The 25,988-nt window shown below is 42.0% G+C and overlaps 1 protein-coding gene across 1 annotated transcript in view; it reads left to right on the top strand.

The window, feature by feature from the left end:
- Positions 1 to 7,361, top strand: part of Cradd (CASP2 and RIPK1 domain containing adaptor with death domain) — a 163,414-nt gene extending 156,053 nt beyond the window's left edge. Inside the window, exon 3 of the mRNA XM_027953512.2 lies at positions 6,644 to 7,361. Within this exon, the coding sequence (XP_027809313.1) occupies positions 6,644 to 6,945 (302 nt within the window). The 3' untranslated portion in view covers positions 6,946 to 7,361. The remainder of the gene's footprint in view (positions 1 to 6,643) is intronic.
- The last annotated feature ends 18,627 nt before the right edge of the window (positions 7,362 to 25,988 follow it).

Here is a 25,988-nt window from a genome sequence, read left to right as displayed (position 1 = left end):
CATAAAATCAGTTAAGTAACTTTTTTCTTTTTCTATTTTTTAAACTTCTTGCATAAGATATGATTTTGATGTTATTGTTGTTGTTAGAGAGAAAAAGTTTGTTCTGGTTCAACGTTTCAGAGGTTCAGTCCATGGTCGGCTAACTCCATTGCTCTTGGCCCAAGGTGCAGAAGATAGATAATTAAATGAACCTTCAATAAAGCTCACTTGTAAAACCCTCTGGGCCTAGGGCTCTTTGGCAGGGGAGGGTTTGTTTGCCATTCCAATATATTTAATACTTTGGTCTATTCAAGTTTTTAATATTTTTCTTGCACCAGTTTCTAGCACTTGTGAGTGTTTAGAGATCATTTCCCAGCAAATTTATATTCCTCCTATCCTGTCAGAAGACTTAATTCCCTATCCTTTTGGTTTTGGGTGTAGCCATGTGTTTTGCTTTGATGAATGAAACATTAGTGGACTTGACATGAGCTGAGGTCTTAAATGTCCTTGAGGAAGGGGCTTGCTTTTGACTCTTAAAACATGGCTGCACTGGAAGGGTACTCTAGAGCTTAGCTCAACTCTTTTTATAGTCCATCAAACCTGAAGCATGGGACACTTCCGTCAGTAACAGTGGCTTACAGCCAACTAAGTTGGGCAATTGATACATGACCAGACTTTCCAGAGAAATGTGTGTAGTTTTTTAAAGTGCTAGACCATGTCCAATTGAGTTACTGTGATAAAGAATTCATATCCACTAAAATATCTCTAGTCATATTGTAAAATATCTAAAGTTTTAAAAGAAGTATTATAGTTTAAAACCTTCCTATTATTCTAGACCTCTTGCTGCAGATTCAGCTGACTCTCTTAACAGATGTTTATATGCCTGCCATGCATTGCTCAGTCCTTGGTCTTTAGCCTCTGAATGGTGCTTTTGAACCCTGTGCAGTTCCTCTTCTCAGGCCCCCTTTAAGGTGGCCACATATCATGGAATGCAGAGTAGAAAGGGGAGGTTGACCATTTAGATGCTAGTTCACACAGAGCACTATGTCCTGCCAGGAGTAGATAGGGAGTCCTTCTGCACTACAGGAAGAGATGACTTTATTTATGGAATGAAAAATCAGAAATTCAAAGCTACTGGAAATGGTGAGTTGGAAACTTGACTTGGAAGACCTTTTAACCTCAAGATTATGACCAGTTACTGGAAAAGTGTACATCAATTTCCCTTTTGTGTTCAGCAGGAGCTAAAGGTTTGGAGAGGGAGCTGCAGAGGTAGAAGACATGATCTCTGCCCATAAGGAGCTTGGGTGGCAGCAATGCTAAATATGAAACATGGAAAAGTTATGTTTGAAACTTTTAGACCTGACTCTAAATGCAATAGGAATTAGAAAGGAGACTTTTAGTTTTGAGGCCAGAATAGCTGTTGATAAATATGAATGAGGGTAGAGGAGATAGTTGGAGAAAGAGGGGCAAACTATGTCGTTTTCATTCATGTAATGATCCCAGAGATGGGGATGGAGGGGTGAGAGAGTAAGTGGAGGGGATGGGAGGGCTAGTGGCCACCCCATTCCGTAAGTGGATCCTTGGCTTGTGGTAGGTGGGTTTTCAGCATATATTGTTCTTTTTAAACCAGGTAAGTTTTAGCTTCACTGAAAATGAGATTAAAAGATGGCATGAAAGATTTAGGATCTGTATAAGGGAGAACATTTTGTCCATATTTAGAAGTTTTAGGCACCACAGTGTCTCATGATTCTTAATCAGGGATAGTCCTGTCCCACCCCAGGTTATGTGAACTTGTGTTCTCATGGTGAGGTGGGAGGTGCCACTGCAAGGCTGCAAGGCAGGGGTGCTGAAGGCCTGTGAGGTGTAGGGGACACCCTGCACAGCATGAAGTCTGCCTAGAATCCATTGGTGCACCTTGAACACCCACTGGCTTCCCCGTCCACCATTATTTGGGTTCCACTCGTACAGTTTTTGCACATCTATGTACCACCTGTACCATTAATTTAATGTTTTTCTTTAAATTTACTTTTTCTTTTTAATTGACTTTTTTCCATTCTATACCTGGTCTTTAATTTACATATTTTAACCCTTGTGATCTTGGGTTTTAAATGCTATTTATAGTTTTCTCCCCCGTATTAAAATAGATATGACTCTTATAATGCAGAGCATTTCATCTACCTAATATGAGCATACACATCACTAATGGTATGTATTAGCTTTGAAAAACAGTGGCCCGGTGGTCACACTGGATCAATTTGTAGCTTGGGCTCATTTTACATAGTGTATCCTTAGAAGTTGACACTAAAGCCTTAGGACTCATTTTTAAGTAACCTTGTATTCAGCAGAATACACAAGTTAAAAGGGCCTCATGAGGATACTTTTCCAGATAGAGGTCAGATGGCACAGACAGCTGCTCTTGCCTCTTGGTGTATGTAAAGCTGTCTGGTTGGAAGGGCTCCATTTGCCTGGCAGGCGAGTGTGTATGTGCCAGTCATCTTGGCCCAGGGTGTCTATAGACTTCTATCTGCTCCCAGTTACCTTCTCCCTCTGCGGACATGGCGCTATTCTCAGAGGGTATGTGACCCTGAAAGTGTGGAAGAATCAGAGCAAAGTCTGTCCTTACTGCCAGACAATTGGCTTACAGCATCTGTTGCATTGAGAGTTGGCCGAGAGAGTGAGAAAGATGACTGACGACAGGGCCACAGCGCAGCAGGAACACAGGCGCTCCCTCCCCCACTGCAGTGAACTGAACTGAAAAGCAGTCACAAACAAAAACGGACCTTGCCCCCAATTCACCAGCAGCCAGTAAACTAACAAACAAAAAGGCAATTACGCTTTGTGCCAAGCCCCATGACAAGTGGTGGGCAGGGAAGAAAACACCCCGCCTCGGCTGCTCAGAAGCAGTTCTGGGGAAAGAAGGTGAGGAATTCTATTTAATTTAATTCTATTTCATTTTTATTTGAAATTGTGGTAAAATATGTATAACTTAGAATTTAATTTGTAGCCATTTTAAAACACACAATTCAGAAGCGTTAAGTACATTCACATTGTTCTTAGCACATTTCCAAAGTTGTTAACCATCTTGCAAAACTGAAACTCCATATCTGTTAAACACTGACCCCTTGCTCCTCCATCAGCCCACAGCAGCCACCATTTTCCGCTACTCTAGATACCTCAGATGAGTAGCATCACATGGTATTTGTCCTTTTGCAACTGGCTCATTTCATTTAGCATAATGGCCTCGAGGTTGACCAATGTCGGAGCACATGTTAGAATTCCTTCCCTTTTAAGTTTGAGTAATAATTCTGCTATATGTATTTACCACATTTTGTTTATCCATTCATCACGGAATGAAGCAACTTGGGTTGCTTCCATCTCCTGGCTATTATGTTTAATGCTGCGATAAGCATGGTGTACACTATCTCTTCAAGCCCCTTTTAAAATTATTTTGGGTATATATCCATAGTTGAATTGCTGGTTCATATACTAGTTCTATTTTTTTATTTTTTGAGGAACTACCATAGTGTTTTCTATTTTCCACAGCAAGTATACCATTGACGCTCCCACCAACAGTGCACAAGGTTCTGATTTCCCCACCTCCTCATCAGTACTTGTTAGGTCTGTCTTTTTGGCAGTAGCCTTCCTAATGTATATGAAATGGAATGGAATTTTTCAAAGAGCCAAGAGAAGAATTAGAGCAAAAACACAATTCCAGATTAGAACCAGAAAAAAAATAACAAAATACAAAAAACAGAGGTAGATGAAAGTCAAGTGAATAGCCTAGGGGGAAATTGTAAGATGACCTCAGGGGGGAGATTAAAGCAATAAGAGAGAAAAGAGTCATGGAGGATAGACAAAGTCATCCAACAGGCAGAGCAGAAAAAGAATGCAAAGATTTAACACAGGGAGGTTTTCTGAAAGGAAGAAAGAACTGAATCTTTGGTCAGATGGTCTTATCACATACCAACAAAAGCAGATCTAGAGGAGCAAAGATATGCCCTGATATAAGGCTTCAGTGTTTTGTACCCCACAAAGAGAAAGCAAGTTACACAAAATATTAGGGGTACCAGAACTCTCCATACTGGCATTCCCTACCATAAAGTAGGAACAAGGTCTACAAACTTGTAAGGGGGAATAAAATTATTTAAATAATATAAAATTATATTTATAATTTAAAAATAAAATATTAAAAGTAACTTTAAAGTTGCTTTTCTAAATATGAGTTATTATTCCAATGAAGGCAATAAGTAGACAATCTTAAACTAAAAAATCTCAGGGAATATTGCAACCATGAACATTTCTTAAATAAAACTATCTGTGAGGAAAGTGACCAGTTGACACAAATCAGAAAAACAGACCCAGGAGCAGGAAAGCCATGATTGAAAAGCAGTAACAACAACAGAAACAGCGGTGAGCTTTCAAACCATTGTAGTCTTAAACAACTTGGGAGCAAGGAGCTGTAGCTTATTGTCACAGAGACATAAAAATGGTAGTACCTTACAAAAAAATGATACAAGCAACAAAAGACAAGAGGTGTGAGGAAGAATGAGAGGGAATATAAAGTGTTTATTATAAAGCGTGGAAAGAAAACATTTGGTTAAACTCTTAAAATTTTCATAATTTATCTCCATTAAATTGTGCATGTGTATTTTTAAGTAGTTCATTGCTAGTCAGAAAATATTCAGTTTTATGTCTGCTTTTTTTCTTCTGTTAAATTTAAACAAAAATCAAATAGCTCTTATTAGGGAAAAACTCTTAGATATCAATGATCTCATTTAGAATGATAATATATCTGTCCTTCTAATAGCATATGTGCATAAAGAGATATTCAGAATGATGTTCAGCACCTAAATACAACGATGAGATATTGGTTGATTTGCTTTCCTCATTGTAATTTTGCTTTCCTTGAATTTTTAAATGCACTCATTTTTATAAAACCTCCCACATTTTTACAAACGCCAAAAAATTATACTGTTCATATGAAACATTGCTTAATATTATCATCATGATTGTAATTGCCTCTTAGTCAGTTTCTCATTGCATTGTTGATAGTAGCTGAGATAAAGGAGTCAGCCTACTGCATACCAACAGATGAATGAGTGAAAAAAATGTGATGTGTATATACATAACTGAGTATTATTCAGCCATAAATAAGAATGACAATCTGTCATTTGTAGCACAATGGATAGGACTGGAGGGTGTTAAGTGAAAGAAGCCAGACATGAAAAGAAAGCACTGCATGTTCTCTCCCATATGTGGAAGATAACAATCAACCCCAAAGTAGGATTGTGATCACTAGAGAATAGGAAGAGGGTGGGAAGGGAGAAGGGAAAAGAGTGGTTGGGTTTGGTCAGTGCACTCTGTATACAGGTCTGGAAATATCAACTGAACCCATCAATATGTATAATTAGTGTGTGTTAATATTTTTTTAATTAAATCATGGTGTTGACAAACACCAGAAAAAGTTCTTGGCAATATTTTTGCAACTAATCCCTGAGGTATTGGCAACTAGCAGCCTAGAGGCCAAAGGCAGGGCGGTGGGAACAGCAGCTCTTCTTACAGGATGCCTTTTGCCTTCTTATTGAGTCATAAATCAAAACAGTAGTCTGGGGAGCGTGAGGTGGATTGACCCGAATCCCCACGATGCCGGTGGGTAGCAAGTGCAGCACCCTGTGCCCCGTGCAAGTATCTGAACCTGACTTGAGCCAGGGCCATCAGCATCACATTTGTTCCCTCTGACACTATACCTGGTGCCACGCGCTCCCCTGCTCCCTCTGTGCTCTCCACATACTTTCCTCTGATGGGAGGCATGGCTCTCCCCTTTCGCCCACCTCCCCTTCCTCTTGTTCAGGGCTTTGCCTTAACCTCCTTCCTTTGGGGAGCCTCTAGCCACACTAGGACAGGATCCCCTTCGGAGTAACAGAGGGCACTGCTTGTTGGTGTCAGACACTTATAACTCACTGTCACATGTGTTAGCAGATAGGAAGCTAATTTAGGAAGTGCAAGGTCAAGTTTTCTCCTTGCCCCTGAGCCCAGAAGAGAAACAGAAGGGTAGCCAGGACGGGTAACTACACTCTAGTGGCCTCTGCTGCTACCACGGGCCCCACTATCCTCCCTTCCCTTGCAGACTCGACAGTTTATTTTGTCTCAGCAGGCCTCTTGGCTCCTGCTTCGCCAGCTGCACCTGTTCATGTTTGAGCCATCGGGAGAGAGGGCTGTTGGCTTTAGGCCTTACCCCCTCCTGCACCCATGTGAGCCCTTCCTGCAGGGAGGAGCATTCACAGCCCAGGACCAAGCCCCACTGCTGGCCCACAGGCCAGTGCCAGGGAAACTGGGGCCTGGACAGACATTTCTAAGTTCCCTCCAGAACTCCTGGCTTGGCCTCTGACAAAAGAGATGGAAGTGAAAACAGCTTGCTGCTAGCAGCATGTACAAGGTCATCCTCCGTGTATGTTTTATATATAAAAGAAAGGAAATAGACCAGATTATTGTTTTCAAATTTGCCATGGTGAACACTCTCAAGATGCTAGGCGGTATTTCTTAAGCCCTGACACACCAAGGCTAGGAGCCCCACCATGAGCAGTTGTCTTGGCTGCCCACCTTTCTGTCTCTGCCTCCTGAAGTGTCTGTCGTGTGTTTCACCTGCGTGTCTTTTTCTCCTCAGGTGATCGGACGCCTGGGCTCCCCTCACACATCCTCAACAGCTCCCCGTCAGACAGGCAGATCAACCAGCTGGCCCAGAGGCTGGGCCCCGAGTGGGAGCCTGTGGTGCTGTCACTGGGACTGTCCCAGACGGATATCTACCGCTGTAAGGCCAACCACCCCCACAACGTGCAGTCACAGGTGGTGGAGGCCTTCGTCCGCTGGCGGCAGCGCTTCGGGAAGCAGGCCACCTTCCTGAGCTTGCACAAGGGCCTGGAGGCCATGGAGGTGGACCCCTCGGTGCTCCAGCACATGCTGGAGTGATGCCACCCCGTCAGCACTGGGGAGGGGCCCAAGTCACTCGTGCTGAATCCTGACTCGCTCAGAGCAGGTGGATTTTTGTTTTTTTCTTTTCACTGATCCTTAGATGGAGAGAGAAAACAGTTTCTACTTGACTTTACTTAAAAAGCCAAATTACTCAGCAGATCTCCTACATTGGTTCAACAATTGATTGTTTTTAATTGCTTAAAGATTGTGTTTTAATTGTAGTTTTTAACTGTGCGGTTGTGTTTTAATAGACCAGTAAATCATAGTGGTCAAAAAAAAAAAAAACAACCACCATGTTATCACATCACATGCAGGTGTCCCACATATAAAACTCCACCCTCATGTTGCCTGGAAACTGAACTGTGGACTTTGCTATTCATAATGATGATGATAATAAACAGTGAATTACTATACATATACTGTGCTCCTTTCATGAGAAAGTGTGGTGTTTTTTCCTCATTCTTAAATTGCAGAGATTAAGGGTATATAATTACAGTATCGTTTCTTTGGAAGAGAATTGATAGTAACAATGAAATGCTTACTTTCCCCAGTCAACATAAACAGCTCAGGCAGGATGTCCATATTAAACATGAGACACCAAAGCTCCCTGCAAACACCAGTTCAAGTGCCAGCATGCACACCCGAGCCCTTCATCTTTAAAAGATTGCTTAAGAAAATCTTGTGCTGTTTATTTAAAACATTAAATTAGGGCAAAAGGGAGACTGTGGTCTTTCCATTAAGGCTGTCATGACTGAAGTGTGTTCCTGAGGAGAGCGATGGAGTCGTCTCATCTCACTTATCGCAACGTGTTGTTTATGAAATGCTTTCCTCTTTTCAAGGCTTTTTCCGATATGTGATCTCATCTGGTCCTCTCAACAATTCTGTGAGCAGATATACAATAGTGGTTGGCCTCCTCCTACAGAGAGATTGACAGCTGGCGTGAGTGAGCTAGAATGCTCCATGTGGCTTCTCTTCCTTTCCCTCTTGCTTGCTCAAAAGGGACAGGAAGAGTCCTGCTCCCACCTACTAGCTGCATTGCCTTCAGCAAGTTACTTGCCCTCCCTAAGCCTCGGTTTCCTCATTTGTAGAATGGGGAAATGACTGTACTCACCTCCAAGATCTCCCTGATGATTAAAGTAACAAAGTCTAGGCTCATCTAGAGCCTAGAGTAGTCAGCTCTTGGAAAATGGTATCTGTTCATTTGCTGCCATGGTGGAACATGTAGTTCACAAAGTGAAGAGTGCCTGAAGATGAGACTCAGAGGGGGAACTATGCCAATGCATTTAATTACCAACCTTTAAAATATGTGATTTTATTAACTCTACAATGGATCCAAATGAGAAAAGCATAAGCGAAAATTCCCTATCCGTGATCTGTCTTCATCAATAATTGGGCCATCTATTTAATGCTTTTTTTTTCCAACAGGAAAAAAATGTATACTTTTTATCTCCTTACATTATGAACACAAGTATATAGAGTGGTAGAGTTGAACAAGAAGCAGGTACTCAAAAAGGTGACCATGGTGTGTTGACATCCTGTCAGTCATCTGGTATCCATATCCCCTTTACTAGAAAGATCAGTTATTCCACAGCTCATTCATTCAATGAATGCGGTCCCAGAGGATCATCTACTAGCCTTATCAGCTCTAATTTTCCATCTTATCACTCAGCCAATAATTCATTATCTTGTAAGCCTCTCATACTTTTGTCCACATCCCTATACCCAGTGATAGGCTGTACTTCTATGGCATCTTCAATAAATTGCTTGTCATTTTGAATCTTGGACTCATTATTTGGCTCTCTTCCCCCTGGATTTCATAATAGAGAGTTGCTTTAGCTTTTGTTCTCACCACTCAGTCACATTTATGGATGAGTGAATATAGGTGGGCTCTGCTGTGTCTGGCTATCTGGCATCTTAGAAGTGGGTCTGATGATTAGCTGTATCTTGCACCCACCATTTGTAAGGAATCTGTCATGCACAAAGACACTTCTGTGCTCTGCCAGTAGTGAGAGACAATTAGTGAAGAATAAGGCTGTGAAGCGCTGACAGGGTCAAGGGGGCCATTAGAGCTCTGGCTTGTTGCCTTTAACAAGCAGGGTGTCTCCCCCTCCAAATGGCAGCCTCAACTCCCTGGGCCTGCTCATGTTCCTGCTGAAGTTCTGCAAAGTGGGAGAACAGAGCAGCTGAATCCCTGCCTCATTTTTACCCCTGGCTGTGAAGATCAGTGATTCTACATAGCGTCTGCCGGCCTCCCAAGAGAATTAAGGAGGTGAGCTGCCTGAAAAATTCCATGTGTTTTTGCGTGGAAGAATATTCTACAATTCCAGAGTCTGTCTATCCCCAAGAAAATTATCGATAAGTGTAGTGGGGCAGCAGGGCATTTGCAGAGATTAAAGAAACAACAAAATGTCAACAGTCTTCCTCCACCTTAGATTGGGGTGTTGCGGGGGGGTAAGTATGTGCAAGTGTGTGCATGCAAACATGAGTGCCTTCTAATGCTTTCAAATCTGTAACTTTTATTGAATTATCAACACAAGTAAAGTCCACATTCATTGCATCTGTTTGTAAAAAAGGAACAATGAATTATGGGGGGTGGGGAATAAGAACTATCCATATCCCCATCTTCCAAAGGTAACCTGTTAGATTCAGCTTTGCTCTGTCGTCCAGCAAGTTTCTCTGCCTGCACATTCTTTTTATAACAAGAATGGGGGGGTTATTGTACGTGCTGCTGTATTGTACATGTTTCCTTCAGTACCACTCTGTTCCCACACCAGTGGTTTCCCACATCCTTTGTGTTTGGAACACATGTTCGAGTCTCATAGTTTTAGCAACCTTTGAAGAGATTAGAAGCCACTTCACCAATGGTGATCACCATCAAAACATCCACCACTCCACTTTTTGCTTGGTCCCCCTTTAGCACCATGTCCCTGTCCGAGTGTAGCTCTTTACTGCCCATATTTTGTACTCTGATGCCCTCAAGTAAGAAAGCTGTAAAAAGAGCTAGGGATGTAGCTCAGTTTGTCCCCACTATGGCAGCCTTAACAACAAAATTGATGGCACACTTCTAAAGGGTTGGTAGACCTGTTTGCTACAATCTTACACAATAGCAGCAGCACGCCTCTCCTATACATAAATATGCCACTCCTTATTATCCCCTTCCCAATTGAGCGGATCTTTAGTTTTTCTTTGCTTTTTCATTATTATATACAATGATGTAGGCAGGCTTAGTGATGCACACTTGTAATTACAGCTACAGGGGAGGCTGAGACAGGAGGATCCAAGTTTAAGGCAAGTCTGTGTAACATAGTGACCCCTCTGTCTCAAAATTATAAAAGTATAAAAAGGGCTGGGGATTGGCTCAGTGCTAGAGCATTTGCCTAGTACATGTGAGGCCCTGGTTCAATACCCAGCCCTGCAATAAACAAACAATGATGCAAGGGAAGTCTCCATTGCAAAATGTCAACATTCATCGAGGGTACAATGAACCGGATCCCTGTTTTGTTTAACTCCAAACATGTTTTAATTTTGTTACCAATTAGATCATATTATAGCAAACAACCCCAACATGTATTGGCTTCAAACAACAAATGTGCTGGCTTAACACATTGTCACCCAGCCAATAATTCATTATCTTGTAAACCTCTCATACTTTTGTCCACATCCCTAAACCCAGTGATAGTCTGCACTTCTATGGCATCTTCAATAAACTGCTTGTCATTTTGAATCTTGGACTTACTATTTTGCTCTTTTCCCTCTGGATTTCATAATAGAGAGTTGCCTTAGCTTTTGTTCTCACCACTCAGAGCCACATTTATGGATGAGTGAGTGTAGGTGGGTTTAACACTTAGCTCACACTTAACTCAGGGTTCTGTGAGCAGCCTGGGCTGTTGGTGGAGGCCAATTCAGCTGACCTCTGCTGGGCTGGTTTGTGAATCTGTGGTCGGCTGAGGCTGGATGACCCAGAGTGGCTCCACTTGTGTGTCTGGCAAGGGGCAGGCATCTGCCTGGGGCCACAGAGGTGTCTAGGTCACGTGCTCTTACCCATCAGGCTTGCCCAGACTTCCTCATTTGGTGGTGGCAGCAAAGGTCACACAGGCAGCAAGAAGCAAGCCCTGGTTTGGCCTCCACTGGCCAAACTCTCTTTAAGCCTCTGTTGGCATTCCTTTTGCTGATATCCTGTTGGCCACGGGCAGTCACATGGGCAGCTGAGGGTCAATGTAGGAGAGCTCTACTCAAAGGCATGGAGAGAGGAGGGGAATAATCGGAGTCCTCTTTATGCAATCTACCACAGCCCATATTTTAAAACTGAGATTTCTGGCCCTATTGAAAAACAAAGTTTGGCTGCTCTGGTTCCCCCTCCTGATATCACTGGGCAAGCCCTTCCCAGCATGTCACCATCTCTCCAGTGACAGACCACTGTCCTCTACCCACCTCCTTCCTGTTTTTGCTTACGATCTGTCTCTAGAAATAGAGCCAGGATGATTCTTGGGATAAACTCCCACTAGGAAAATTTCTGGGTTTAAAGTTGCACATTTTTAAAAACTACTTTTGACTTTTTAAAACTTTTTCAAGTCAACTTTTTTTTTTTTTTTTTTTTGTCCAGGAAAATATAAGCAATCTGGTTTTTAAAACCATTTAGCCCCCACTAGGCTTTAGTGGCCCGCTGTGAAAGTTGCTGTTGGGGCGTGTGTGCACATCCAGCCCCACGCTCTCCTGAGGCAGCAGGAGGAATCTGCCTTTACCCCTTTCTCTGGGAATCCCCCCACTCCAAGTGGTAGTTTGGGATGGAGGCTCCTTTCATTTAGTTGTTCAGAGAGGCTACTATAATCCAGTCTGTCCGCTAAGTGGGGAGGTGAAAAGATGACCAATAAAAAAATCCCTGCCTCCTGGGGCTCATGGTTTGACCAGTGAGTCAGACATGAATCCAGCATGATGGGATCAAGGCCATACCTGAGTAAGCAGGACAGAGAAGGAACAGAGTGGAACCGTGGGAACAGAGGAGAACTGATTCCTTTGCCTTGCTTCTCAGGTGGTGGGAGGCCTGGGAAATTATAAGGCTCCACCACTCAGGCAACTTACTCCACCTTTTTGTGCAAATTTCCTCACATGTAAAATGTGTCATAATAGTGCTCACATATGTTTGCAGTGAGAATCCCATGAGCTAAAAGGTGCTGGGGATTGGCTCAGTGTCTGGCACAGAAAATGTTTCACTAGATCATTGAGCTGGATTATTTTTAGTTCTTGGGATTTTTTTTTTCCTAATATTCTTCACCCTCCCAGGACTCTGAGGAGTTTGAGGGTAAAGCCACCTTTTGCTAGGGTCTACGGAACAGCAATGGAAAGTGCATAGTCCTTCGGTGCATTATCAGGACTCTAAAGACCTATGAACTGGTACCACATATTCAGAATCTGGGTGGGAGTCTGATCCAACACTTGGCACTCATTTAATGAATCCCGACAGCCATGGCACAAATTCTTGCTGATTACAAAACACTGCCCAAGTTACTGGAGATCCAAAGATAAATAAGACATAGTCCCTGCCCCACAGGGTCTCAGCCTGGTGGGGAAACAAGAGCCAGCAACTATGACACTGTTTGGCCAACACAGAAGAGGGAGCAGTTATGTTGGCCACACAGGAGGTGACACTTCTAGTGAGCTTTTGTAAGTTCTATCCAAGTTAGTGTATTAGTCCCTGTGATGTTCTAGATATGAAATGTCCCTCAAAAGCTCATGTGAGACAGTGCAAGAATTTTCAGAGGTGAAATTATTAGATTACGAGTGTTATAACTTCATCCGTGGATTAATCCTCTGATACTGATTAATTGGGTGGTAACTGTAGGCAAGTAGGGTGTGGCTGGATGAAGTGGATCATGGGGGTGTGACTTTGGGATTGATATTTTGTCCCTGGTTATCGGAACTCTCTTTATTTCCTGGTCACCATGACCTGAGCTGTGACCCTGCACTGTGCCCTTCTGCCATGATGTCTTGCCTCACCTTGGGCCCAGAGGTATGGAGTTAGCCGACCATGGGCTGAACCTCTGAAACTGTGAGCCAAAATAAACTTTTGCTCCTCTAAGTCACTCTTGCCCCTCTAAGTCACTCTTGCCTTTTGATCACAGTGATACAAAGCTGACTCAAACGGTCCCCTTAGGGGAGATTAATGGACACTAGAATTCCATTTAATTTATTATACATCCAGTTTGACAAATGACATCCCTTGCCACAGCTCTGCAAAATGAATATACCTCCAAAAGCCTGTCTCAAAGCAATTTTTTTTTAAACAAAACCTAGTGACAAATGTTGTCCTCTTCAGTACCTCAAGACAGCAGTGATATGAAGAAGCATGTGGTTTGTTTCACCACAGTGCAATCAGGATCAGACTTCAGGTTTTAGACATTAGGAATATTTTTGGATTTTTCTTTATGTCATCCTTAGACTTTCTTCCTCTAAGACTCCAACAAACTCAAACTAAATGTTGCTGGCCTACAGGGAATGTTTTTAGTAAAATAATTTTCTATTTACTTCTTAGAACTACAAACAGCTCAGGAGAACAGGGACGTCTATCTTGTTGGCATTTACTGTTCTTATAGGAAAATTAAATTCTTATGAGGTTACGGTTCAGTGAGCCAATTTAGCTTTGTCTTTGCTTTGTTAAAACTTGTGCAGAACATATGGCAATAATTCTGGTAGCTATTGTTAATTCCAAGCACAGCCATGACATCCAGGTTTAATACTTAAAAAGAAAAAGAAAAAAAAAAAAGCAGACCCAACATCTGGGTAATATTCACATGTTTCCACTGCGTTTTCACATTTTATCTCTAGCCAGTGTTGTTTTAGAGTATCAAATTGCATTCTTGATGGGGAATTGTTATGGAAAATATAAAACGAGTTGGTTTTAACAAATAATTACTAGTCTTTCTCTTGATGACATGTAACCCTCCCCTTGTCAGCTTCTAGAAAACAAATTGATTTTGTGAGGCCTTTGCCAATATCAAAGGTCTTGGCATGACTTAGCTCACTGCTGATCCTGGGTCCAGGCTGAATGCCTACATATGCTTACTAATGAAGCCCAATCACAGATGGCAGTGAACTTTCTGCTCCTGATACATGCCTTGGCCAAGTATGAGGGGATCTGTCTAGAGGAGGTTTCTTTGAAGGCCCAGAATATCTGTATTAGACAGTGGTTCTTTTTCATCAGAGGACTTGAATACCTCCCTTTAAGAATATTAGAAAACTATGGAAACTTTCTTTAGAAAAACGTATGTGTGTGCACACACAAAACATTTGGCATGTAATTTTGAAGGGATTCCCAGTAATGCAATTCGTTCATTCCCCCGAACCCCAAATCTAAAAATTAGCAATGGGCCTCTGACACCAAATTTCATCAAAACCTGGACCTGAGTAGTCTTGTTTGGGTTTTAAATAGTATTTGGAGGCTTTGTGACCAATGGAATGGAGTCAAATATTTCTGTCAAACTATATAAGGATGTGAATCAGTATGAAGAGCTGACCCTGCATTTAGAACAAAGGTGGAGCCCTTTTTCTAAATCCTGGTCTTCATGCAGCTGATCACAGACCTTTTCCCCTATGGGAGGGTGGGCTGGTGGTCCTCCTGGCCCTACCTCTTGGAAAGGTAGGAGCTTGTAAACATGCCATGTATGACAATGTCTAGTTTCCAGGGACTTCTGAGTCCACTTCACCTCTTTAGAACCAGCGTCCCTACATGGGGAAGGAATGAGTCTTTTGTGCCTAACCCATGGAGGAAAGTTGATTTCACGGGGAAATGATATAGAGCTGCATTTATATGCTGGGAAGTTACTTCCAGCAAGGTCTTTTTGTCCAGCCATCTGCTTGAGTCAAGTTTTTGACAGCCTCTGGAAGTAGTAATTATTCCTACTCTGAAGCTGAGATCTGTGCTGGCTCTCTGCTGAGGGAGTGGACCCTTTGCTTACCCGTTGTCTATTGTCAAGAATCCTTTTGTCACTCAATATTCAGCTGCTGATTTTCCAGTGGACACTTTATCTTTGAGGCTATAAATAAACCCTCCCAAGACAAGTCGCCTCTTTATAAAAGTACAAAAGACAAAACACACTAGTCAATCTGGATATGATTTTATTCAAGCTGTTGCAGTTCAAGAACATTTGTTATTGAGGACTGTCTTAAAGAAAAGGAAGGAGACTTGGCTTTTATGGAGGCATATTAACAAGGGATTCTTTATCTCCGAGAGGAAGGATGGAGATGGGTCTTAGAATATTTGAGGGCTGGGTCATCCATTGTGGTAGTTAGTTGTGTTTTTTGTTTTGCTTTATTGTTTAGTTTGTTTTTTGAAACACAAAAGGGGATTACAGTTCTTTTAAATTTGTTGATTGACCCAAAATATTCATGAATTACACTGTGATATTTTACAATGTGATGTTTTGATTTATCACAGTAAGTAGTGACCAACTCATGGTAATTAACATATCCATCACCTTAAACTTTCTCCCTTAATCATCCAAGCTCTCAGGGAGTCCAAGGATCAAAAAAAGTTTAACTTTATTAAAAGGCATGTCTTTTTGAACTTTTAATGGCTTAGTTGTGTTTTTCCCCCTGAGGGCTGTGTGCTGGGAGCTTGGTCCTCCTGGGGTGCTGACCAACCTGCTGCAATGTTTAAGAGGTGAACCCCGTGGGAGGTCCTTGCCTTGAGGGCTCTGCCCTCAGAAGAAGTTATGGCCCTTCTTGTGGGACCCTGAATTCCTTAGAGAATAAGTTGTTAAAAGAGCAAGCTCAGCCTCTGAATTGAGCCCTGAATTGATCTCTGGTTTCTTCCAGTGATGAGAGTCTCCCTCTCACGACTCTCCTGCCTGTATGCAGGGGACTGCATTGACACTTATGCTAGCTCCTTATTTAATCTGGGTAAAGAAAAACAAATGGCCTGCATGACCACAGATAAATAAGAGGAAAGGAAACAAAGCTGTTCTTACCTTCCTAGAGACCCCGAGAATGAGGGAACAATTTTCAGGTAGGCCAACCAAGGACCCTTTTCCTGTAACTTACAGAATGTGTCGGGCTTGAACAGGTGGCGGGGATCTAGCAGTCAATGCAACAGTCCAGAATTTCAGCCCCGTGGAGTTCCCTGCCATAGAGAAACATAATGTCATAAAGGGCAGGGAGGGACAGCAGAAGGAGTGACACAGCCTGAAGTCAAAGGAGACCTCAAAGAAGGGTCAGAAGGAAAAATCTGAAGGAGGAGAAGCAGGAGCCACACTGAGGCCCTAGCAGAGGTAGCAGTATAAGGTGAAAGTCCTGAGGTGGAGGCTGTTAAAATAACTAATTGGGATGCCATTAGGCTGAGTGGACCCCAGCACCCGGGTTTCCTGCATAAGACCAAAATCCAACACAGGAAAAAAGTAAAGCCGAACTTAAACTTGACCATCAGAAACCACCAACTATCTTTTACCTAGAGTCTTTACCAATCCGGAACTGCCAACTAACCGCAAAACAGAGCCTGTCCACCTTAACCAACCAGGTGTCTTCTCTCTCTGCTACCGTGAACTCCTCATGGGTTCCCCTCTTCCTGCCTCGGTGGGGCTGCAGCTTCTGGCAGCCTGGAGCTGCTTCCTCCGTGAGTGGTTGACATGCACTTGTTAAAATGTCAACCTAAGTGTATCCTTTAACAGAACTTTTCAAGTATTTGCAAGGAATATGAAGGAGGCCAGGGTGGCCAGAGTGCAGGGGGCAAAAGGGAGAGCAGTGGGGGCTGGGGGCTGAGAGATGGGGGAGCCGAGGGTGCAGAGTGGTGTGGACAGTTCTGATCTTCGATTCTACTCAGGGGGGATGGAAGGTGCGGGTGGTTTGGGGCAGAGGCATGGTGTCTTCTACCCATCTTCAAAGGATCACTCTAGCCAACGTTTTAAGAACACTGAAACAGGAAACCAGAGAGCACGCTGTTGCCCTGTTCTCCAGAAGACTGGGCTCCAGTCAAGGTGGTCATGGTGGAGTGTGAGGGATGCTGTGCTTTACTGCTCAGGTCCCTTCAGGAGTTAAAGGCCAGGCCTCCAGCAGGTGACAGGGTTCTGGCTAAGGGCCTTCTGCTGTCAGCCATCTTCATGAATTGCCTCTGAGGAAGAGCTTGTCTTGTCCAATAGTGTCCCCCTTCCCAGGGACAGCCTGCAAGAAGTGATCTGTCAGCGAAGGGTGCAAAGGTCTGGCTCCTCACCTCTGCGCAAGAGAACTCCTAAAGGACCTCCCAGCCCAGAGGTCCTCAGGGAGTCAGCTCAGGCCTTGGTGGTGGAGTTGCGTCACAGCCTATTGTCTTCCTCTGTCCAAGCCTCTTTTCTCCCTTTATTAAGGCATTCATGCCAAGAGCACCCCTTGGTAAACTTTCTGTCCCCTGAACTCCATTTCAGAATCAGCTTCCAAGGGTGCACAACTAGCAGCATTGAGGTGGTGGACAGGGGTCAGGTTCTGAAGACATTTCAACACGTTTTGGATGTGATATTTCAAGAGAAAATTCAATTATGATACAGAAGTTTTGTCCTAAAAAAATGGAAGGGTGAATCATTATTGAATGACCTGAGAAAGACCACTGGAAAGCAGAATTTTGTGTGTGTTGTTGGGACAGGGATGTGGGAATAGAGGAGGAAGATAGGGCATATATTAGAAATAAAACAAACTCAGGGTTTAGAGATGTAGATCAGTGGTGGAGTGTGTGTTTAGCATACCCAGGCCCTGGGTTCAATCCTCAGCACTGCCCCCAAAACAACTTGAGGTATGTGACTCAGTAGTGAAGCATGTGCCTAGTATATACAAGGCCTTGGGTTCAGTCCCCAGTGTGTGTGAGCACGCAAACACACACACACACACAGAGCACACACACTGAATATGTAGTAAAAGTCCCAATATCATTTCCAGAAACACAATCTTAACTTTGACTTTGAATACCTCCAACATTACACAGTTATATAGGTAAAATCTGTTGCATTGCTATTTCATTTAATTTGAGAAACATCAAAGTAATTAGTTACAGAAAATGAAAATACCCATGTTCAATCATTGTTCAGTAGTTGTTAAATCATAGAGATCTAGGGTGTAAGTGGCTTTACCATGGAAAAAGGCTAGGCATTGGTACATCCACCATATTTTTTTTATCTACAAGAACTTTATAATCCATAGTACAGTCATGGGCTCCCATGAGCTTTTAAAAAGAAGCAAAGCTTTTTGCAAACTATATATATCACATACCCTGAGGCTAATCCTAAAATAACCTTGAAGTAAATCCCAATGACATGACACCACCTTGTGCAGGTACAGTTCTGAGAAAATTCACAGTGAAGAGCAAGTTCATCAGAGAGGCCTGAGGTCAAGGAGATGAAACTTGAGCTGGGGCTTGACCAAGCTGGTGGAAGTGGAAAGTCTGGGGAGAATTTCAGAGGAAAGAGAATCAGAGAAGGCCCAGAGGTGAAGACTGGGAAGACGTGCACTAGCATAGTTGTGACCAGCCTGCCTCCCGTAAAGTGAGGTTGACTAAATCAGGTGGGGCCAGTGAGAGGACTTTTAAAACCAGCCCAGGAGTTTGGATTTTACCTTTGAGATTACCAGGGAAATAGAAGAAATCTCAAAACCTTTAAGGCACCAACATGCACTGCGAATCTTCAAAAAGGAAATGTGCAATATTTCCCAAACTTATTTAATATTAGAACCTTTCTTTGCATGACTCCATCTATTAATATCTTTGGAAAGATTTATTCTACAGACACATTGAGGTAGAGGCCATTCAACCTTGAAAGACTCACAGGTAGCAAAAATAACCAGGAGTTTTTTAAAGGTTACAAAACAGTGTCTTGGGTGATATGCAAACATTAATTTATTCTTCTTCTCCCACAACTTATCCACACTGTTAATAACACGTTATATTATGGGACACTCGGAAAGGGAAACATGGTTTTCTGGAACCTTCTTTTCCTTCTTTAATGGTTGATAATCTGTCACATTTTTTATCATGACTCTAGTCTCCTTGCAAAATTTGAGTTGGTGTTGTACAGCATTTAGTTCACGCAGTAAGTGCTTGTTCTTCAGCAGGCAGGGGACACTCTCAGGACATTTCCAGATGCCAGGTGGCAGCTATCTGATGAGCACAAAGGAACTGGTTTTGTTCCAAGTGGGGAAAGCTCTCTGTTGCCTTAGACATTCTTTCTCTGTCCCTACTCTTGCCAGAACTTTCTATGTTTTGGTATCATCTCACTTGGGTTCTCTTGTGCTGACTCTGGTGCCTTCCCTACTAAAACACCTGGTAATTGAACTTGGCTTTTATCTTCCCTTCATTCTACTTCAAAAAATATATCAAAAAATGGGCATCCAGCAAGTCTTTTACCTTGGTTTAGCCACATGCCCCAACCAGGAATGGTACAAAATCCTCCAGTCCTCTGCTGGGTGGCTTTTGAAAATGTTTTGAGGAATTTTTTGGAGGGGGATTATCACCATGCATTGATGGGAAGACAGGAGTGGCTCTATTGCTATGTGAGGGGCAGGGACTGGGGACAGTAGGTATACTTCATTATCCATGATAATCCTACACATTAAAAGCTAATCTACCCAAAATACCAGTGATGCCCCAGTGATAACTTCTATATGGTCATTTAGATACAACTTTAACATCTATGCCATTATTAGTTTACTATTTTTCTTTAAATTAACTCACTTTAAAAATTTTTTTTCTTTACTTCAAGCAATAGTTTATTTGAAAAAAATGAGTCAATATTGTTCTTTATGTATTTTAGAGTACACATAACAATAAATACCGAATGACTAACATAAAATATGGTTTTTTAAGTTTGGGAACACTGGGCCCATCTTATGACCACATATCTTGTTGGGCTTATGTACATTTAGCTTTATATATATTTTTCTCCTGAATGTTTTCTCTTTTGAAAGGATAAGCAAGTACCACTGATAGACTCTTCAGTATGAGCATTACAAGAGCAAAGGTCGCATATTTAATTCCACAAAAAGATAATTTGTTTTATATAAAGAAGCCTATTCCCCTGGCAAGGACGGTATCTTTGACCCAAGTCAATGGCCTCTTTGCTGGTTCCAAAGCCAAAGATAAAATGAGGCTCACTTGGCCTTTACCCCTTGAAATGTAGGCTTGGCGAGATTAGGCCTATGTCTTGGGACCCTACCTTTCCTAACGCAAAGTCTGACACTTCATGGTTCATCAAAGTCTCCACAAATGATTGAAAGCCTGAACAAATGAATGTGTGCTTCCCCCACAATCCTGGACAAATAATGAAGGACTATTGCCATAGACTCAAAAATGTCTCACACACATTTCTTAGGTAAGTTATATAACTTCTATATAACTGCTATAACTTCTCTCTGCTTTCAGTGTCTTTATCTCTGAAATAGTGGTAATAGTAGAACCAACCTCATAGCACTGTTTTGAATAGTCAGTGAGATGCTGATTATAAAGTCAGGCACAGGATATACACTATGGAAACATTTGATAAATGAATGAATGAATGAATGAATGAAGGCTACCTGGCTTGTACTTAGGTTTTCAGTGTTTGTTGAAAAAGCAAATCAACAAATGCTGAGCTGTTATGTTCCTACACTCTACATCCTTGTGCAAAGCTGTCCCCAGGGGCAGCAGCAGATGCTGAAGCAGAACATCCTGACCTCTAGTGAGGGAGTTCCAGTTCAGTTCTGAGCACAGAAAGAGCTTTTCCAGAGCACAGAACCTAGGGAAACGGCCCCCACCCCCAGTTACTGGCTGCACAGGAACTGGTATTTATTTAGAGCAATGCTAGAACATGTCCAATTAACTAAATTCCTGCTCCGTCTCACCTGACTCATTCTGCAGGAATGCAACAAGGACTTAGAGGCTGCTTTTACTAAAAACACGGACTCTTCACTTGAGCCTGCAAAAGTGGAAAACTTGGCATCTCTGCCTCCATTTTGCATCTGTCTCTTTTGCTCTGAGTCATCTTGGATTCCAGGAACAACAGGTCTGACCCATAAACATCTTGTGAGGAGTTGAAACTACCCCTCCCCACAGGCGATAGCAATTTTCTGCCCCACCTGACCAATCCTGAGAGAATGGTAAATCAGACCAAGACACCTTGACTATTTGTACTTCTGGTCTACCCTGTCTATGTAATCTGGGAGCTCATGTCAGGATCCCCTGAAGACAGGGCTGGAAACTCTGGTCCACTGTCTTCTCAGTAGAGCCATGCTAATTAAAGTTTCTGTGTTTCACCATTTTGTTTGTTTGTTTGTTTGGTTGGTTTTTGGGGCAAGTGGCCAAGTCTTCTTTGTTGGGACCCCCAGAGTTGGGCCTCTGGCTTAGGACTCTGGTAACAGTAACTAAGTATTTCTACACAACGAGCATGGAGATGCAGGGAAGGGGGGACAGGAAAAGAAGCAGCAGACGTGGAGCATCTGTTAGGCACCACATACATAGAAGGGAGTCAGACTGTTAGAAATACTGGGGTGCTGTGATCAATCAAGCATGCTCAGAAGTAGTTCGGTGAGGCAAACAATTTCTGCAGAAGGGCGAGCTACCAAAGAAAATCTAGCAAGCAAGCACACTTGGGCAGGCAGTTTGCCTGTTTTTAGCCCTATACAGACCTGCTCCCTTCTCTGATAGGAGGACCTCAGGGTTCAGTCTATGCAATTGGCTAATTTCAAAATTGGGAAGGGGTATAGCTAAAATGGCTACGATTGATCTCAAAATGTCTATATTTGGATCTGACATCCCAATTAAGGCTAAATACTATATTTTGAAAATGGATCACCAAACTTGCCATTTCCTACACAAGTATGTTGTGTCATTTAATCCTCTGAAATTCTGGGAGTCAGGGTCTTAGCCTTATTTCCTTTATTTTATAGACTGGAAAACCAATCTTCTAAGAAGTTAACTCAGCATGGTCATTTGGTTAAAATACAAAGCAGTACCCACATTTGAACTCAGAGTCATTTTAGCTGTTTTCTATAAACCCCCTGATGTACTGCCAAGGGGGTTTCTCAGAATGGGTATTGTAGCTGCACTTCAAAATGTGCCCAGCCAACCAGCTGGATTTTTGGTGTCAGGATCTCTCTTGTCATTGTTACAGAGAATTAGCAAATGACATTAATTAAATAGATGATCTTTACCAGCTCCCACCTGCCACCAGCCATCAAGTTCATGTGAAACAGCAGCACAAAGGAAAGTTATAGTCACTGCCCTGTGGGATTTAGTCAGCACCCAAGATAACTCCATCTGAGACAGTCTGGACCGAGTGCAGCATAGGTTTTTAAATAGACTGTGTCTCATGACTAAAGGGAAAGAGCCATTCAAGACCTTGCTTGAACAACCTTTTGCATAAGAAAGTACAGGAAAAGTTGGATTCTCAGCAAAAAAAAAAGAGAGACCTATTTCTCTGAGCAGGTGGATCCCACATTTCATGTTGGCAATACTGATTTTAGAGAAATGATTTAAATTTTCCTTTTCCCAAAATTATGGAGGCGAATACTATGATACTGTCTCAGTATCTGTGTGGTCCAGGGAGTGTTCTGACTTTATTCAACCATACAACATGTGAACTCCTCCTTGACTTGAATCCTCTTTGCTCTCCATCTCCACCCCGATCCCTCTCTTCTGTCCCCAGGGAGTTTATGCCAAAACTATTTTCAAAGTAAAATGTCATTAGCCTATTCTACCCTCTGAGGAATAATCCTTCTGCCCTTGAGAGATGACTGTTACTGCATCCTGCTTTCCAAACAATCTTATTAAGTCATTCACAGGATTGGGAAATGGCCTATCATCTGAATTTGTTAATTCTGGTGAAGATTATCTGAGGTCACTGTTGGTCAATCTGAAGTCTGAGCTCCCAAATAAAAGTCAGAGAATTCCCTTCCCAGCTCCATTGTCTGTGAAATAAACCAGGATAGTCTCCCCTGTAATGTAGGACTTGCTTGGGCAGTAATGGTCTTGAAGTCACCTAACTTGTCCTTTGCATATTAGCTTCTTGTTCCTCCTCTTTGACCAACATTTTAAATTCTAAAGAAAAGCAGTCCCTAAATGATTAAGGTATTAATTGCTAGAGTTAGCTATTCCTAAGAAAAGGCACAAGAAAAACATGGGTTGTGAGACCTCCTAATCTATCTTAATGTAGATTTCCATAACCAAGAACAGCTGGTGACCTTCATATAAGTTCAGAATGTGTATTAAGGAAATTGACCCCTGCAGGATTAACGATTACTCTAGTGCCCACCCATTTGTGGCTAAAAACACACCTCTTTAAATTTCCCATACAAGTTCTTTGCTTACAGTCACTAGCTAAGATGGTATGTCCAAGACAGGAGTCTGGTATCTTCCAACTTGCTGGCTTGTGGCCAATAAGGCTCTTTCCTTTCCAATTACTTTGTTTCTTGAGTCCCTGGTTTCGTGGGTGACAGCTGAACCAGACGTTTTACCATTACAGTCTCAGCATTTAAGCTTCATAGTGAGAGTTTCAGGCACAGACCTGTGTGTAGATGCTGTAACTGCTGGAATTTCCAGGCCCAACAGCACCAGCTGTTGGCACCGATGGGTAGGAAAAATGAAAGAGAGAAATAATTTTCTCTTCACATTTTCATATTTCCTAGTTGAGAATGGACCCCTGTCACAAAAAGGCAGATTAACAAGAGAGAAAAACAACAAAAGTTTAATAACATGGATACATGGGAGATGCTCAGGAAAAAGTGAGTCAGTCTCAAAAACATTGCTTTGAGTTCAGGCTTAAATTCCATGTCTCCAGAACAAAGAAAGAAGGGTGTAAGGTTCTGCCTGATTATGACAAGGTGGTTTGGAAATGCACTATAAACAAGCAAGATTTCTTGTGCAGATTGAAATCACTGCCTTCTCCAATGCTGTGAATTTCTAAGCATTTAGAGTCATTCTTCCCTTCTTGATGCAGAGAGGAAGTACTTTTTTTTTTTCATGTATTTATTGATCAATTGTTTTTTTTTAATTTAATTTTATTTTTTATTATTATTAGTTGTTCAAAACATTACAAAGCTCTTGACATATTTATTGATCAATTGTATATCATCTTCTGAGAAGTGTCTATTCAGTTCCTTGTCCCATTTCTTTTTTTTTTTTTTAATTTTTTATTGTTGGCTGTTCAAAACATTACATAGTTCTTGATATATCATATTTCACAATTTGATTCAAGTGGGTTATGAGCTCCCATTTTTACCCCATATACAGATTGCAGAATCACATCAGTTGCACATACATTGATTTACATATTGCCATACTAGTGTCTGTTGTATTCTGCTGCCTTTCCTATCCTCTACTATCCCCCCTCCCCTCCCCTCCCCTCCCCTCTTCTCTCTACCCCCTCTACTGTCATTCATTTCTCCCCCTTGTATTATGTTTCCCTTTCCCCTCACTTCCTCTTGTATGTAATTTTGTATAACCCTGAGGGTCTCCTTCCATTTCCATGCAATTTCCCTTCTCTCTCCCTTTCCCTCCCACCTCTCATCCCTGTTTAATGTTAATCTTCTTCTCATGCTCTTCGTCCCTACTCTGTTCTTAGTTACTCTCCTTATATCAAAGAAGACATTTGGCATTTGTTTTTTAGGGATTGGCTAGCTTCACTTAGCATAATCTGCTCTAATGCCATCCATTTCCCTGCAAATTCTATGATTTTGTCATTTTTTAATGCAGAGTAATACTCCATTGTGTATAAATGCCACATTTTTTTTATCCATTCATCCATTGAAGGGCATCTAGGTTGGTTCCACAGTCTAGCTATTGTGAATTGTGCTGCTATGAACATCGATGTAGCAGTGTCCCTGTAGCATGCTCTTTTTAGGTCTTTAGGGAATAGACCGAGAAGGGGAATAGCTGGGTCAAATGGTGGCTCCATTCCCAGCTTTCCAAGAAATCTCCATACTGCTTTCCAAATTGGCTGCACCAATTTGCAGTCCCACCAGCAATGTACAAGTGTACCCTTTTCCCCACATCCTCGCCAGCACTTGTTGTTGTTTGACTTCATAATGGCTGCCAATCTAACTGGAGTGAGATGGTATCTTAGGGTGGTTTTGATTTGCATTTCTCTGACTGCTAGAGATGGTGAGCATTTTTTCATGTACTTGTTGATTGATTGTATGTCCTCCTCTGAGAAGTGTCTGTTCAGGTCCTTGGCCCATTTGTTGATTGGGTTGTTTGTTCTCTTATTGTCTAATTTTTTGAGTTCTTTGTATACTCTGGATATTAGGGCTCTATCTGAAGTGTGAGGAGTAAAGATTTGTTCCCAGGATGTAGGCTCTCTATTTACCTCTCTTATTGTATCTTTTGCTGAGAAAAAACTTTTTAGTTTGAGTAAGTCCCATTTGTTGATTCTAGTTATTAACTTTTGTGCTATGGGTGTCCTATTGAGGAATTTGGAGCCCGACCCCACAGTATGTAGATCGTAGCCAACTTTTTCTTCTATCAGACGGCGTGTCTCTGATTTGATATCAAGCTCCTTGATCCATTTTGAATTAACTTTTGTGCATGGCGAGAGAAAGGGATTCAGTTTCATTTTGTTGCATATGGATTTCCAGTTTTCCCAGCACCATTTGTTGAAGATGCCATCCTTCCTCCATTGCATGCTTTTAGCCCCTTTATCAAATATAAGGTAGTTGTAGTTTTGTGGATTGGTTTCTGTGTCCTCTATTCTGTACCATTGGTCCACCCGCCTGTTTTGGTACCAGTACCATGCTGTTTTTGTTACTATTGCTCTGTAGTATAGTTTGAAGTCTGGTATCGCTATACCGCCTGATTCACACTTCCTGCTTAGCATTGTTTTTGCTATTCTGGGTCATTTATTTTTCCATATGAATTTCATGATTGCTTTCTCTATTTCTACAAGAAATGCCGTTGGGATTTTGATTGGCATTGCATTAAACCTATAGAGAACTTTTGGTAATATCGCCATTTTGATGATGTTAGTTCTGCCTATCCATGAACAGGGTATATTTTTCCATCTTCTAAGATCTTCTTCTATTTCTCTCTTTAGGGTTCTGTAGTTTTCATTGTATAAGTCTTTCAC

Source organism: Marmota flaviventris, chromosome 3 (genome assembly GCF_047511675.1).
Source record: "Marmota flaviventris isolate mMarFla1 chromosome 3, mMarFla1.hap1, whole genome shotgun sequence".
Lineage (NCBI taxonomy): Eukaryota > Metazoa > Chordata > Mammalia > Rodentia > Sciuridae > Marmota > Marmota flaviventris.
Note: the sequence above shows the minus strand (reverse complement) of the source record. Positions and strands in the feature narration are given on the sequence as shown.